Source organism: Somniosus microcephalus, chromosome 10 (assembly GCF_052327205.1).
Source record: "Somniosus microcephalus isolate GS21.2 chromosome 10, FLI_Smic_1.0, whole genome shotgun sequence".
Lineage (NCBI taxonomy): Eukaryota > Metazoa > Chordata > Chondrichthyes > Squaliformes > Somniosidae > Somniosus > Somniosus microcephalus.
In genome coordinates, this window is record NC_140996.1 from 122,374,100 (window position 1) to 122,389,134 (window position 15,035).

Consider the following 15,035-nt stretch of genomic DNA (forward strand, 5'->3'; position numbering starts at 1 on the left):
ATGGCCTGATCTCTGGTTGGTTCCTCGACATATTGGTCCAGGAAACCATCCCGTAAACACTCCAGGAATTCTTCCTCCACAGTATTGTTACTAATTTGGTTGGCCCAATCTATATGTAGATTAAAGTCACCCATGATGACTGCTGTGCCCTTATTGCACGCTTCTTTAATTTCCCTTTTAATGCCATCCCCAACCTCCGCCTTACTGTTTGGAGGTCAATATACCACTCCCACTAACGTTTTTTTCCCCTTAGTATTTCTCAATTCTACCCATACAGATTCCACATCATCAGAGCTAATATCCTTCATTACAACTGTGTTAATCCCTTCTTTAACCAGTAATGCTACCCCACCTCCCTTTCCTTTTTGCCTATCTTTCCTGAATATCGAATACCCCTGGATGTTGAGTTCCCAGTCTTGGCCATTCTTGAGCCACGTTTCCGTAATCCCAACCAAATCGCATTCGTTTACCTCTATTTGCGCAGCCAATTCATCCACCTTATTACAAATGCTCCTCGCATTAAATTCGGTGGGGTTAGCGCCCAATTAGAGGCGTTAGAGGGCCTTGCGCCGGAATTATAGCCGCGATCGAAATTGCGTTGGGCCCTACCATCAGCGTTAGCCGGTAGCGCTGCGCCGGCACCGATGACGTCATCGGTGTGCGCAGCGTCCCGGTTGCCGTGGTAACGCGGCCGGACGCCCAAATTCAGTTGCGGCCGCCTCGCCCGTGGCAGCCGCAACCAACGATTGTTCAACGGGATGTTGCAGCATGTAGCGCCGGCGCATTAAGGTGGAGTGGCGGCCGGCCGCTTTCCCGGCGGCCGCCTGCCCGCACCTCCCTCCCCGGACTCCTCCACCACCCCCCCGCGGCACTGATGTGTGTGGCCCGCGAGCCCGGCACTTCTCCGAGGTGCCGAGCTCATTTGTCGGGCGAATCAACCGGTCAGCGGTCGGCTGCAGGCAGCTCCTCCTTAACAGAAGGAGGAGGCCTGCAGTACCCCAGCCTGCCGCACCGCATCGGGTGCCGCAGCAGGGGATTAGCGCCGCAAACCTGCATTCAGCGCCCATAGCGAGGCGCTGAAACCCTCCATTAGCGCCCGCAGCCGTCTGGGCGTGGGGCAGCTGATTTTTTGGCGGGCGCAGCGGCAATTATCGTGGGCGCAAAATTTCGGGCGCAAAAGCCCTGGCGGAGGCAAACCTAATTTCTAGGCCAAAGCCTTTAGGCTTGTTTTTTTAACGCTCTTAGACCTATTAGAATTATTATTTACTTCTGATCTAACCCATTAAAATATATAGGATACCAAGGAGGGAAAAGAGCAGCGGTGATGTTAGATGGTTTTAGACAATAGTCAACCTTCGAAAAATTATTTTTAAAACAGTTCTTTGTGAGAAATAGCTTTGAGGAATGCTTAGAATGTGTAAAGTATAAAGAACTGGGGGGAAAAATTTGGTTGATTAGCACCTCCTGTTAGACCGCGGCGCAAAGCAACTAGCGCCTGGGCGCGGTGATGTTTGCGTCGCTCGCAAAATTGACCAGACATCTTGTGGTGGCGCTAAACACTACCGCCACGATCTCCTGCGCCCGCAGATTGTGACATCAGTCGAGCGTGCAACACCCCGGTAGCGCCTCGGACTGGATATTGAGTGGCGCCCCCTGCCTTTCTGCCTGCCGCTAGCAATGACAGGTAGAGGGGAACGTTTTGCAGTTGGGAAGGGACTGGGGGAATCACTATTTAAAGGCGGCCGCTTCCTGCCTTTTTTGTCGGCGACATTTTTGCACCACACATTCTGAGAGAGAGAGAGAGAGAGAGAGAGAGAGACTTCTGGAGAGATTCAACACTGTGTGAAGGAGTTTTGGGTGCAGAGCAGCACCTTGCAGGTTCATTTTGATTTGACCTTCCTTGCATCGATTTAGAAGAGACTATGGGGGCTACACTCTGAGCTCTTTCCCTGGGCCTCTCTATTGTTCTTTCCAGCAGATTTGATGTACAGGTCTCTCCAGGCCGAGATTCAAGGCTGCAATGAGCAGGGTGTGGCTGGAGAGCAAGATCAACCCTCCCCTTTAAGAACTGGCCAGCGCCAGTGTGTCTGTGTTCCATTGCTAACTGATATCACATGAGCTTCGCCAGCACTCTGAGTTAGCGCCTCGCTCCTCAGCGTTAGTGCCTTAAGAGAGGTGTGTAGTGCCTGATTTAGCGCTCAAATCACCTCCAGGGGTGATAGAAGCCAAGTTTGTAGTTGGAGTCGATAATTAGCACCAGGCGCTAAACTTTGCGCCCGGCCGATAATTGCGCCCCAAACAGGGCGATACCGAATTTCCCCTCCCTGGTCTTTGTAACCCACAATGGATGGGAGGAACCCAACCAATGAATAAAGTAGTTTTAGTGCAAGAGATCAGTTCCCCTTTAAACTAATGAACAGTGGGGAACTGGGAGTCTCAGCATATTGTCAAACTGTCCCACCATATTTATGACCTAGGTTTAAGCCAAAGCCAAATATCCATCCAAATCTCATTGGTATAAATCCACAATGCAAGGCAGCCCCCAATTCAGCAGTCTCAGATGGACCACATGAACTGATAAAGGAAGGAAAGAAGGAAAAATGCACTTATGTAATACTTTATTATGTCTTTCAGAAATATTTCAAAGCACTTCACACACAAATTACTTTGAAGTGCAGAACCCGCTGTTACGTAGACAAATGTGGTAGCCACTTTGCACATAGCAAGATTCTACAAACAACATGTAGCTAAATAACTAGCTATTGTAGCGGTTCGAGTAAATCGCCACCAAATGAAAGAGTTTAACTTCGACGAACTATAAATAAGTTGTTTATTTACCAGAACAGGATAATTACAGCAGGTAAGGTAGCAGGTAAGATGGCTGACTGCAGGAGCACCATGTTGTAGGTCTTGTCCCAGCGGGGACTCCACAAGGACTAAGTTCCCAGTCCCGTGGGGAGCGTCATGACCTCATTACGCTCTGCTCTATATTCCTGCGCTTTGGGCGTCACGTGACCGCATCGTGACGTCAGCACGTTCGCGTGCGCTTAGGCGGTCACGTGACCTGCGCCGTTGCATCGGTACATCTCCCCAGTACGGAGGCTGGCCTTTGAGGCCGAGGTTGCGAGGCTGGGCTATGCCGGTACTTGCCGCGGGAGTAGAGGATCGCTTCACTCCCGCCTGCTGGCCGATGCGGCCGAAGTCGCGGTAGGCCGGGCTGTGCCAGCGGCCGTCTAGGAAACCCAAGTCGGGCCGGCGGCCGACGCGCATGCATCACGTGATGCGTGACGTCAGCGCGTTAGGTCGCCTCTTAAAGGGGCAACGGCCCAACAGGTAAGTTAAAGGGGCAACAGCCCCAACTGGTAAGTTATTAGACAAATAAGTAAGTTAAATACATACAGTTAAGTAAGTTATACATACATAAGTAAGTTAAGTTAAAGGGAATTATGTATCTCAATGTAAAGGACAACCAATGGGACTGCCACACTATCATATTTAGCATATTTTTGGTACCTTCTCACTCATAAGACTATAAGAACATAAAAACATAAGAAATAGGAGCAGGAGTAGGCCACTTGGCCCTTCGAGCCTGCTCCACCATTCAATAAGATCATGGCTGATCTTTTACCTCAACTCCACCTTCCCGCACTATCCCCACATCCCTTGGTTCCCTTAGTATCCAAAAATGTATCGATCTCTGCCTTGAATATACTCAACAACTGAGCATCCACAGCCCTCTGGGGTAGAGAATTCCAAAGATTCATTACCCTTTGAGTGAAGAAATTTCTCCTTATCTCAGTCCTCATCTCAAGTATGTCCTTCCTTAGGTGAGGAGACCAAAACTGTACACAGTACTCTAGGTGTGGTTTCACCAAGGCTCTATATAATTATAGTAAGACTTCTTTACTCTTATAATCCAATCCTTTTGTAATAAAGGTTAACATGCCATTTGCTTTCCTAATTGCTTGCTGTACCTGCAAGTTAACTTTCAGTGATTCGTGTACAAGGACACCCAGGTCCCTCTGAACACCAACATTTCCCAATCTCTCACCATTTAAAAAATATTCTGCTTTTCTATTTTTCCTACCAAAGTGGATAACTTTACATTTCTCCACGTTATATTCCATCTGCCATGTTCTTGCCCACTCACTTAACCTGTCTATATCTCTTTGCAGCCTCTTTGCATCCTCACCATGGCTTACTTTCCCACCTAACTTTATATCGTCAGCAAACTTGGATACATTGCACTCGGTTCCCTCATCTAAGACATTGATATAGATTGTAAATAGCTGAGGCCCAAGCACTTATCCTTGCGGTACCCCACTAGTTACAGCCTGCCAACCTGAAAATAACACATTTATTCCTACACTCTGTTTTCTATTCGTTAACCAATCCTCAATCCATGCTAATATATTACCCCCAATCCCATGAGCCCTAATTTTGTGTAATAACCTCTTGTGTGGCACGTTATCGAATGCTTTTTGAAAATCCAAATACACTACATCCACTGGTTCCCCTTTATCTACCCTGCTAGTTACAACCTCCAAAAACTTTAACAGATTTGTCAAACACAATTTTTCTTTCATCCATGTTGACTCTGCCCAATCATATTATTATATCACACTCAGAGGTGAGATTGCTACCAAGCTGACAAGTGAAAGTGACATGAAGATTCTGGAAGGAGTATTCCTTCTAAGTGAAGGTTTGGTGCACATTTGTCACAAAAATGCACATGAACTCTTGACTTCATTTGATCTTGACCAAGCCTGGGTTAACATACACTTTTATCACTGGTAGCAACATACTTCCAACATCGTATCCCCCAGATAGCCGTGTCAAATTAAAATGAGCATAAAATGGTTTGTTTACAATCTAATAGAACAAGGTTTATTTTAGTCATCAATTTACCTGTATCATTCAGGATAGTATAAATAGTTTCCATGCCAGCATGGATATGGTCAGTTACATGACAATGCAACAGCCAAGTTCCAGGGTTCGATGCAACCATTTCTATAGTCTGGAATGTTCCAGGGAAGAGATCGTACACATCTGCTCTGTGATCGTTGTCCATCTAGAAGAATACAACACCAAATGTTCAATATTACCCAATAGAAAATGCGCCTGAGGAATTGTCCGATTTGTGTTCCTGACAGGTGAAGCACCACACCAGGAATGTACTGTTATAAAATTTGCTCTCTAAAGCATATTAATAAGATGCATAACTTTGAAACCTTATCACACAGAATTAGTACCTGCTCACTATCTATCGAGCAACAGCGTTTATGCTCTGCTCTGTAGCTGGTTGTCACTGGAGAACTCATCGTCATTATCATCAGTGATCTGCCTAAGGCAGGTACAGGCTCAATTCTCCTTTCTCCAGACCACTCTGTCTTGTGCTTTTCTCTTCAATTCTCCATACAATCTCCCATTCTTCAGGTGGTCCAGAAGCGTCCTTTTCCTCCCTCTTGGTCTTTTTTCTTCCATCTGTACTTCCAGCAACTCTATCAACATTCCTTTTCTGATAACATCAATCAAACAAGCTCTTCTTGTATCATGGTCAATATCTCATTACTTTTCTTAACTATCCACTTTACTTTCTCTATGCATCTCCAAACCAACATCTCAAACCTCTTTAGAAACCTGACCTCCCCTTTCCTCAGCATCCAAGTTTCAGCACCACACTCCAAATCAAATTCTTCACTAATGTTTTCTTCAGTTCTCTATTCAGTTCTCAATCATTATCCTTTTCCTTCTATTAAATGCAACTTTTCCCATTGTAATCATAGCTATCACCTCCTTGGCACATCTGCTATCTTCAGTCATTGTACGTCACAGGTCACAAGTGTCACACGTGATCCAAATATACCTCATTTATTAAAACGCTCACTCTTCCACCTGTATTCCTAGAAACTTTCATAACTTTGGTTACCCACATTGATCTTCATTCCATAATCCATTACTTCAGCATTAAGGCTATCTATCAACAACTGTAGTCCATTCATGGTACTTGCTACTAAGGCTTTATCACCAGCAAATCTGACAGTCTTCACTAGCTGACCATCAACTTTCACTCCTTCCTCTACCTGATTAAACGTTGTACTTATTATTGCCTCCACATTCACGTTTAAACAACTGACAGGCAGCATCCTTGTCGCACACCTCTTCCAAGACTTCTGGTTCTAACTCTCTAGGGTAACATAGAAACATAGAAGATAGGAGCAGGAGTAGGCCATTCGGCCCCTTGAGCCTGCTCCGCCATTCAATGAGATCATGGCTGATCATTCAAACTCAGTACCCTGTCCCTGCCTTCTCCCCATATCCCTTGATCACTTTAGCCTTAAGAAATATATCTAACTCCTTCTTGAATATATTTAATGACTTGGCCTCAACTGCCTTCTGTGATAGAGAATTCCACAGGTTCGCCACTCTCTGGGTGAAGAAATTCCTCCTCATCTCTGTCCTAAATGGCTTACCCCTTATCTTTAGACTGTGACCCCTGGTTTTGGACTCCCCCGCCATCGGGAACATCCTTCCTGCATCTAGTCTGTCCAGTCCTGTTAGAATTTTATAAGTTTCAATGAGATCCCCTCTCATTCTTCTAAACTCCAGCGAATATAAGCCCAATCGATCCAATCTCTCCTCATATGTCATTCCTGCCATCCCAGGTATCAGTCTGGTGAATCTTTGCTGCACTCCCTCCATGGCAAGAACATCCTTCCTCAGATAAGGCGACCAAAACTGCACACAATACTCAAGGTGTGGTCTCACCAAGGCCCTGTACAACTGCAGCAAGACATCCTTGTTCCTGTACTCAAACCCTCTCGCTACGAAGGCCAACATACCATTTGCCTTCTTAACCGCCTGCTGCACCTGCATGCTTACCTTCAGCAACTGGTGCACAAGGACACCCAGGTCTCGTTGCACTTCCCCTTCTCCCAATCTATTGCCGTTCAGATAATAATCTGTCTTCCTGTTTTTGCCACCAAAGTGGATAACCTCATATTTATCCACATTATACTGCATCTGCCATGCATCTGCCCAATCACCCAACCTGTCCAAATCATACTGGAGTTTCTCGGCATCCTCCTCACAGCACACACGCCCACCCAGCTTTGTGTCGTCTGCAAACTTGGAGAAATTAGTAAAAGCTGTGCTCGTTTTTCAGGTGTACAAAAGGCGCAAAGTACACCAATTTAGCAGTGGGACGGCCTGCGCCCAACCTGTGCAGGTGTTGATCCCACTGATAAATTTGTGGGGACCATTATTTAGGCATCCCAGGCGGCTGCCTAAAACGGGTGTTTGGCTCCGTAAATATGTTGGTTAGGGGCCTAACACCTGTTGAAGGACCCCTGTGTAAAATTAGTTACCGATGACCTGGCAGGCATCTGCTTTTAAAAAAAGAAACACTCATTAAATAGGCTCTAAATTTTCACAGTCAATGTCATGATAGCTCTTCTTTCTACTTAGGCATATTAAAGTCTTCTTTAAATTTCACTCTTCAGATGAAAGCCATCTGCTTTCTCAGGTGAATGTAAAAGATCCCATGGCACTATTCGAAGAAGAGTTCTCCTGGGGTCTTGGCCAATATTTATCCCCCAACTAACATCTCTAAAAAAACAAATTATCTAGTCATTTATCTTATAGCTGTGGTGCAAATATTACCTGCCACTTGTCATCCTAGACCTGGATGTTATCCAGTTTCTACTGTAAGCTGGCATGGGTTTGCTTCATCATCAGAGGAGTTGTGAATGGAGCTGAACACTGTGGAATTGTCAGTGGACACCCCCACTCCTGACTTTATGATGGAGGAAAGGTCATTGATGAAGCAGGTGAAGATGGTTGGGCCATTGGTGTTTCACTGAGAAACTCCTGCTCAGATGTTCTGGGGCTGCAATGATTAGCTTCCAGCAACCACAACCATCTTCCTTTATATCAGGTATGACTCCAACTACTGAATGAGTTTCCCTTTGGCCCTACTGACTTCAGCTTTGCTAGAGGTCCTTAGTATCTTACTCAATTAAATACTGCCTCAATGTTGAGGGCAGATACTCTGACCGCTCCCCTGACATTCAACTTTTGCATTCATGCAGGTGTGGCATGTGTCTTGCGGGGGGCCTCCTGTGCAAAGGTTTGGTTTGGGAACTCGATCCGCTTGGGGCCCCTGAGTGTGCAATTGCACAGCCCGAACGTCACCCCTGACTTCGCTGATGATGGGAAAGATCCATACTGACCACTTGTGCAGAAATGGAGTAGGTTAGGGTGATCTGGTGTTAATTGGTTGGGTTAGATGCATTCTGTTTTTATGTGGATAGAACATATCTGGACAAATTTCTAAACGCTATATTTTGTCTCCTCCTAAAGTAGTCCATGATGTGTAGGTTAGACATATAAAGGTTAATGACTTACCAACTTTCACCCCATATCCATGCCCGTGGTCTCTCCCGGTCCCCCCTCCCTCCCGGATCCAGCCCCTCACCAACCCAGCAATCTTTGCTGATTGCCAGGAACTGTCCCCAACAGGTCTACCACTGGCTTTCCCACTCGGCAGCTGGTCAGCCTGTCAATCTGGCTGGCTGGCTGCCGGGCGGGAAACGTATTACAAAAATGATAAAGAGATCCTGCTGATAGAGGTCCTACATGAGCCTGTGTTCCCGACAGTTCCAGGTTTGCCCCCGGAAAACACGCTCCCCCACTCCCTGTAAATATCACTGCCACTGTACCCCATTCACTGCCCTTTCACAGAGAAACTCTTTCTCCTACAACCCTTCCAGCTTATACTCGTATTCGTCTCTCTTTTCCTCTCCCCCTCCAACTCATTCATATTGACGCTCATTCTTCCAACCCACTTAAGCTGGTATTTACACCTCCCCCCCATTCAAGCTAGCACATATCACTGCCTCCCCCAAATTCACGCTGGCATTCTCCCTTTCAGTTAATGCTATCACTCTCTTTCCTCACCCACGCCAAGACTGTCAAAAAAGTAAAGCACGCGAGTTAGGATGACCATTACACAATTGTCTATGTTTCAAAAAGCAACTTATTAGAGGGAAACACGTAAACATTTTTGTATAATTTAAATTAATTTAAACTTTTTTGTCAATTTAAGGATCTATTAAAACAAATGTAGTGAGAGGGTGTGGAGTGAAACTGATGGTGACGACATGTGAAATGACCCAAAGTCACCTCAAAAACAGGTACAAGTTAAAGGATGGGTTTTTCTACTTTTGCACTTGTCAGCCCACAATTTTCCACCCATTAAAATTAATTTGTGGAAAACAACGAGCTGGTTGGCGCAGAAATGAAACATCCTCGTCAAACTTTGCTTTGTTTCAAAAATGAATGGATCACAGTGTGAATGGAATGAGGGTCATGAAAAAACTAAGATCACAAAGGTTTTAATCAAAGAAAAAGATACGCCTCCACCAAGCCATCAGATTGAATAAAGAGAGTATAGGCAAGTTAATATCTCTGACTACAGTAGTGGACAGTTTTACTGTGGATTTTGCTTTCTGGTAACAAAAATACCAAATTATATCTTCACATCAAATAACTTTGAACTTCAAAGCTCCAAAACTATAACCTACTATACTACAAACAAGTGGTTGATGCACAGGCAGTTGCAGATGAAAGAAGATTTTATAAAATTCCAGAAATGTATTACTTAAAGTTGCTTACCCGATAGATAAAACTCTGGGCATGGAAATGAACGGTGTGCATGTCTACTTCATTTCCCATACCCAGCAAATACCAGTCAACCTTCTCTCCTTTAACCATCGTCAGTCCATGAAGATTTCCATAGATCTTCCCATTAATTGCTGAAATAAAAATAATTTAAAAATCTAGTAAGTTAACTTTGTAAAGTGATGCTTGGCTCCACTAGTTTTGGGAATCTACAATCAGTATGCACCCATACCGTGTATTTTATTGCTTTCTGCAAATTCATCCGTTTTCTTGAACTCAGTCGGGTCCACATGAAGGTAAGTGTTGATGTTGTTATTCAAGTACCAGGATTCATTTTCATCATATACCAGGAACAATAAAGCAAATTCTCGATCAACATCTTTCCTCATGCCATTCTGGTTGAGTATTCCTTTACGACAGGTTATCAGAGGGCCAACCAAACCACTGTACAGATCCTGAAATAAAATGCTAAATAGATTGTACAGATTTTCTTTTTAATTGCATACAGTTTTACAATATATTATGCAGATAGTTAAGTAATTACATGTACTAAACAGCTAACTTTGGATGATGAAATGATAGGTGGTGGAGCTAGTTGCACTATACATTTCCATCGATATGACACGAGCAACAGTGCAATTGCTGTGGATTCAGCCTGGATTGAGTTTAGCATATATTCTAAGCCCATCTCAGGGGGATAGACTCATTCTGCTTCAGATCTGTACTGGTTGCAGTCCTATGAATTATCAAATTTAATTTTTAAACTTTTCAATGTTAGCAAAGAGCTGAATGTCTTGTCAGCTCTTCACTATCATTTAAATTTTAAACAGTATTTGGATGCTGGTGAGCACAGCTCTGTGAATTTGTGTAAGCAAAGCTCTGCTTTGTCTGACCAGAAAGCAATGGGATTATAACTCAGCACTCAAACCAGTTATAATAGCTCCATTACATTGCAGTTTAATAAAGGGAGTGACAGAGCTCCTACAGTGTTACACAGTGTCAAAACTGCTGCAGTGTTAGCTATGGAAATGCACAGATGTAACAACAGTAAAAAAAAGAACGGACGCTGGCAATTTCAAAATTGCATTGGGACCTTTTCAAAGCTAAAAACTATAAATTGCAGGCCTTGAAATAATACTATGGGATATTAATATTTGAATGCTTAATGCATTAGTCTAAAATTCCTCTTTCCACTATTTTAATGGACTTGTTAAACTGTTGAGAATAAATGAGTTAATACCCCCACTAAAATAAGTAACAAAGAAATTTTACACAAATACACTAAACATTCATATCTGAGTAACCCAATGGATAGGGCCCGTGTGCTATTTGGTATATTAGACAAGAAAATAAATACCATCACAATCCAACAAAGGGACAACAGGAAGTATTACGTCCGTGAATGATTGAGACACGGACAGCAGGAGTTGAACAAAACACGTCTTTACTGATGGAAGTCAATAGTGAAACTGAAAACAACAGAGGCTCACTAGCGCCTTTTATACAGGGGTGGTCACTGCCGGTACTGCAGTCTGAGACCAGTTATTCTCTTAAAGGTACATACACAACAATTCCTCCCCTTTTAGATGAACAGTACATAACATTCATTTAACAACTAAATGATAACTAATTACAATCACAATTACAGTTGCTAGATACATTGGTTAAGGTTAAGCAATTATAAGTTCAGTCTTTGAGGAGGCTTCCTGATTCTGTCTGGATAATGCCTCTTTGGGGTATCAGGTTCTTCTGGCAATGTTGAGTCGGGATCAATGTCGTTGTTTGGTTCATCTGCTTCCAATATTACCGGTTCTGCGGTAGCTGCAATTGGAATGTCAATTTCATTACCAGGTGTATCAGATCGTGGTGTGGAGTTGACGTTTTCCAGTGACTCTAGAATCTGGTCAGCATGGCGTCTTACAATGCTCTCCCCAACGTCCACGGTATACATGAGAGGTCCTTGTCGTGTACAAATCGTTCCTGGCTGCCATTTCTCAGTGCGGTAGTCCCGGGCCAAAACTGGTTGACCTATCTTAAAACTCCTGGTCGGCCTTTCATTCATATTCTGAAACTGCCTGTTCTCCACATCTCTTCGGATGTTTGGCTTAACCAAATCCAAGCGGCATCGTAGTCTTCGATTGAAGAACATCATGGCTGGAGTTTGGTTGGTAACCGCATGTGTCGCATTCCGGTAGGCAAACAAGAAGTTGTCCACCTTGTGTTGTAGGGGTATATCTTCATTACACATTGCCTTGATAGCTTTCTTGAATGTTTGGACAAACCTCTCGGCCAATCCATTAGTGGCTGGATGATATGGGGCAGATGTGTAATGCTTAACACCATTGTTCTTTAAGAACCTCCGGAACTCTTCAGACACAAACTGTGGTCCATTGTCAGAGCAAATCTGTTCAGGCAGCCCATTCCTGGCGAATATATGGCTCATAAAACTGTGATAGTTTTTTCCGTGGTGGTTGAGGACATTTTTATTACCTCTGGCCACTTTGAATGTGCATCCACTGCAATTAAAAACATCGAGTCCATGAAGGGACCAGCAAAATCAATGTGCACCCTTTGCCATGGAGATGAGGGCCACTCCCATGAATGCAGAGGAGCTTGTGGTGGGGCGTTTTGGACCTTCTGGCATCCTGCACAGCTCTTGGTCATCTCTTCGATTTCTCTATCGATTCCCGGCCACCACACAAACGCTCTGGCTAAATTCTTCATTTTTACCCCACCCAGATGACCCTCATGAAGCTCATTAAGCACTCTATCCGTCAACTTAGGTGGAATTACTACTCTGGATCCACACATCAAGGTTCCTCTGCACACTGACAGCTGTTCTCTTCTCGGCGAGAATGCGGGCAGCAGTGGTTCGCCATGTGCTGGCCATCCCTTCACCGTTAAATCATAGACCCGTGATAGTGTCGGGTCATTCCGTGTTTCCTTTTCTATGATTGCATTCGTCACAGGGAGACATTCGACTATGGTCGAGTGGAATAACTCCATTGGATCGACTGCAAGGTCTTCTTCTTCCACCGTCGGCAACGGTAGGCGTGACAATCCATCAGCATTTCCATGCTGTTTAGTTCCTTTGTACTCGATGGCATATTGGTGTGCCCCTAGGAAAAGGGACCACCTCTGCAGCCTTTGTGTTGTCATTATCGGTACGCCCTTCTGAGGGTTAAAAATGGAAACAAGAGGTTGATGATCGGTTAGTAGAGTAAATTTTTGACCGTGCAGGTAGTGATTGAGCTTCTTCACCCCCCACACTAGGCTGAGGGCCTCTCTGTCAATCTGGGCGTAGTTACGCTCGGCAGAAGTTAACGAGCGTGATGCAAAAGCTATCGGCCTCTCTAAACCATCAAGGAATTTATGTGACAGTACCGCCCCAATGCCGTAGGGAGACGCATCACACGCCAGTCTGATCGGCAGTGCTGGGTTGTAGTGAGCCAATACTTCCCTTGAAGTGATTAAGTCCTTACTCTTCTGAAAGGCCCGCTTACAATCATCGCTCCATTTCCATGCTACCCCCGTTCGTAGCAGGGCGTTCAGTCGGTGCAGAATTGTCGACAAATTCGGCAAAAACTTATGGTAGTAATTCACCAATCCGAGGAATGACCTCAGTTGCGACACATTTTCAGGCGCTGGGGCCTTAACAACCACTTCAATTTTGTCAGGGGACTTATGTAACCCCTCTTCATCAATCACGTGGCCACAATACGATATCTGTTTCTTAAAAAATTCGCACTTGAGGCGGTTGGCTCGCAGCCCATGTTCCCGTAGTCTAGTGAGCACCTGTTCTAGGTTGTTAAGGTGTTCACTGTCATCTTCACCTGTCACAAGGATGTTGCCCAAGTAACACTGAGTCCCCGGAATCCCTTGCAGGACTTGTTCCATCGCTCTTTGCCATATCGCCGGAGCCGATGCTACTCCGAATACCAATCGATGATACTGGTAAAGACCTTTGTGAGTGTTTATCGTGAGATACTTCCTAGAGGACTCTTCAACCTCCATCTGCAAATATGCTTGTGCTAGGTCAATTTTTGTAAAACGCTTCCCTCCAGACAGTGAGGCGAAGATGTCTTCTATCCTTGGAAGAGGATATTGTACTGTGTGAAGGACTGGGTTCACTGTCACCTTGAAATCCCCACAGATGCGAATCTTCCTTGGCTCCCCGGACTTATTGCTTAACGTTTTCTTCATGACAGGAACGATGGGTGTCGCCCACTCGCTCCAGTCGACTTTAGACAACACGCCTGCCTTCTCCAGATTCTCCAGCTCTGCCTCGACGGCTGGGCGAATTGCATATGGTACCGGTCTTGCTTTGAAAAACTTGGGAACTGCATTCTCTTCAATTTTTATCGAGGCGGTTACGCCTTTAAGCGTGCCCAGTTCTTGTTGAAATACCTCCTTGGCGTTAGCTAAGATTGTTGACAATCGTCCAGGAGTGACGTCTTCATCTTTTTTACCGTCCACCGTCATTGCATGAATGGAGTGCCAATCTAAGTTTATCTTCCTGATCCATTTCCGTCCCAATAACGGTGGTCCACCATTTGGCAGTATGTAGAGATACAATTTCCGTATTTTCTTGCCGTTGTATTCGACAGGCACCCTTATTTTTCCTCTGGGGTATACTTTTTGCCCCGTATACATCGTCAAGACGATGGATGTCTCTCTCAAGGGTATGTGTGAAAATAGCCGCTCGTAGTCTCGTCGATTCATGACGGTTAGCGCTGATCCTGTATCCAATTCCATTTTAACTTGGGACCCTGCTATCGTGAGGGTGACCCAAATGGTTCGGTGATCCTCTTTTGCGATTACATTGTGAAGTTTGAGACAGCTTAGTCTCCTGTTCCCGGATTCACTATCGCTCATCTGGTCTTCGGAGCTACTGTCCGTCATCTTTTGTACTTTCTTGTACGGTTCCTTAGTAGCCTTTTTGTTGTCGCTGGTCTTCTTCCCAGACCTGCAAACTCGTGCAATGTGTCCCATCTTCCCGCATTGCCTGCATATTTTGTCTTTGGACCAGCAGTCCTTCTGGTCATGGTTAGTTCTGCCGCAGCGATAACATTTTGCAAATCCCCGTGTCATTTCATGGGTGCCGTATTCCTGTGGCTTTTGTTGAATTTCTGCAGCTCCCCTGGCTGCTGCTTCATACGATACTGCCATGCTGAAAGCCTTATCTAGCGTCAGCTCTTTCTCTGAGAGTAACTTCTTCTGTGTTCCTTCACTCAGGAGTCCACAGACAAATTTGTCCCGTAGGGTATCTGCCAGTCCTGCTCCGAACTGGCAGTGCTTTGATAGCTTGCGTAGTTCCGTAACGTACTCAGCATTGCTCTCATCTTTATGCTGAG

The 15,035-nt window shown here is 44.9% G+C and overlaps 1 protein-coding gene across 1 annotated transcript in view; it reads right to left on the bottom strand.

Moving 5' to 3' along the window:
• The window catches only part of LOC147111674 (ferroxidase HEPHL1-like), a 135,221-nt gene that overhangs the window by 12,897 nt on the left and 107,289 nt on the right, over window positions 1–15,035 (bottom strand). The window contains exons 16-18 of the mRNA XM_085998780.1: window positions 9,914–10,136; window positions 9,676–9,815; window positions 4,909–5,071 (exon numbers count right to left, since the gene is read on the bottom strand). Of these exons, the coding sequence (XP_085854906.1) occupies window positions 4,909–5,071; window positions 9,676–9,815; window positions 9,914–10,136 (526 nt within the window). The remainder of the gene's footprint in view (window positions 1–4,908; window positions 5,072–9,675; window positions 9,816–9,913; window positions 10,137–15,035) is intronic.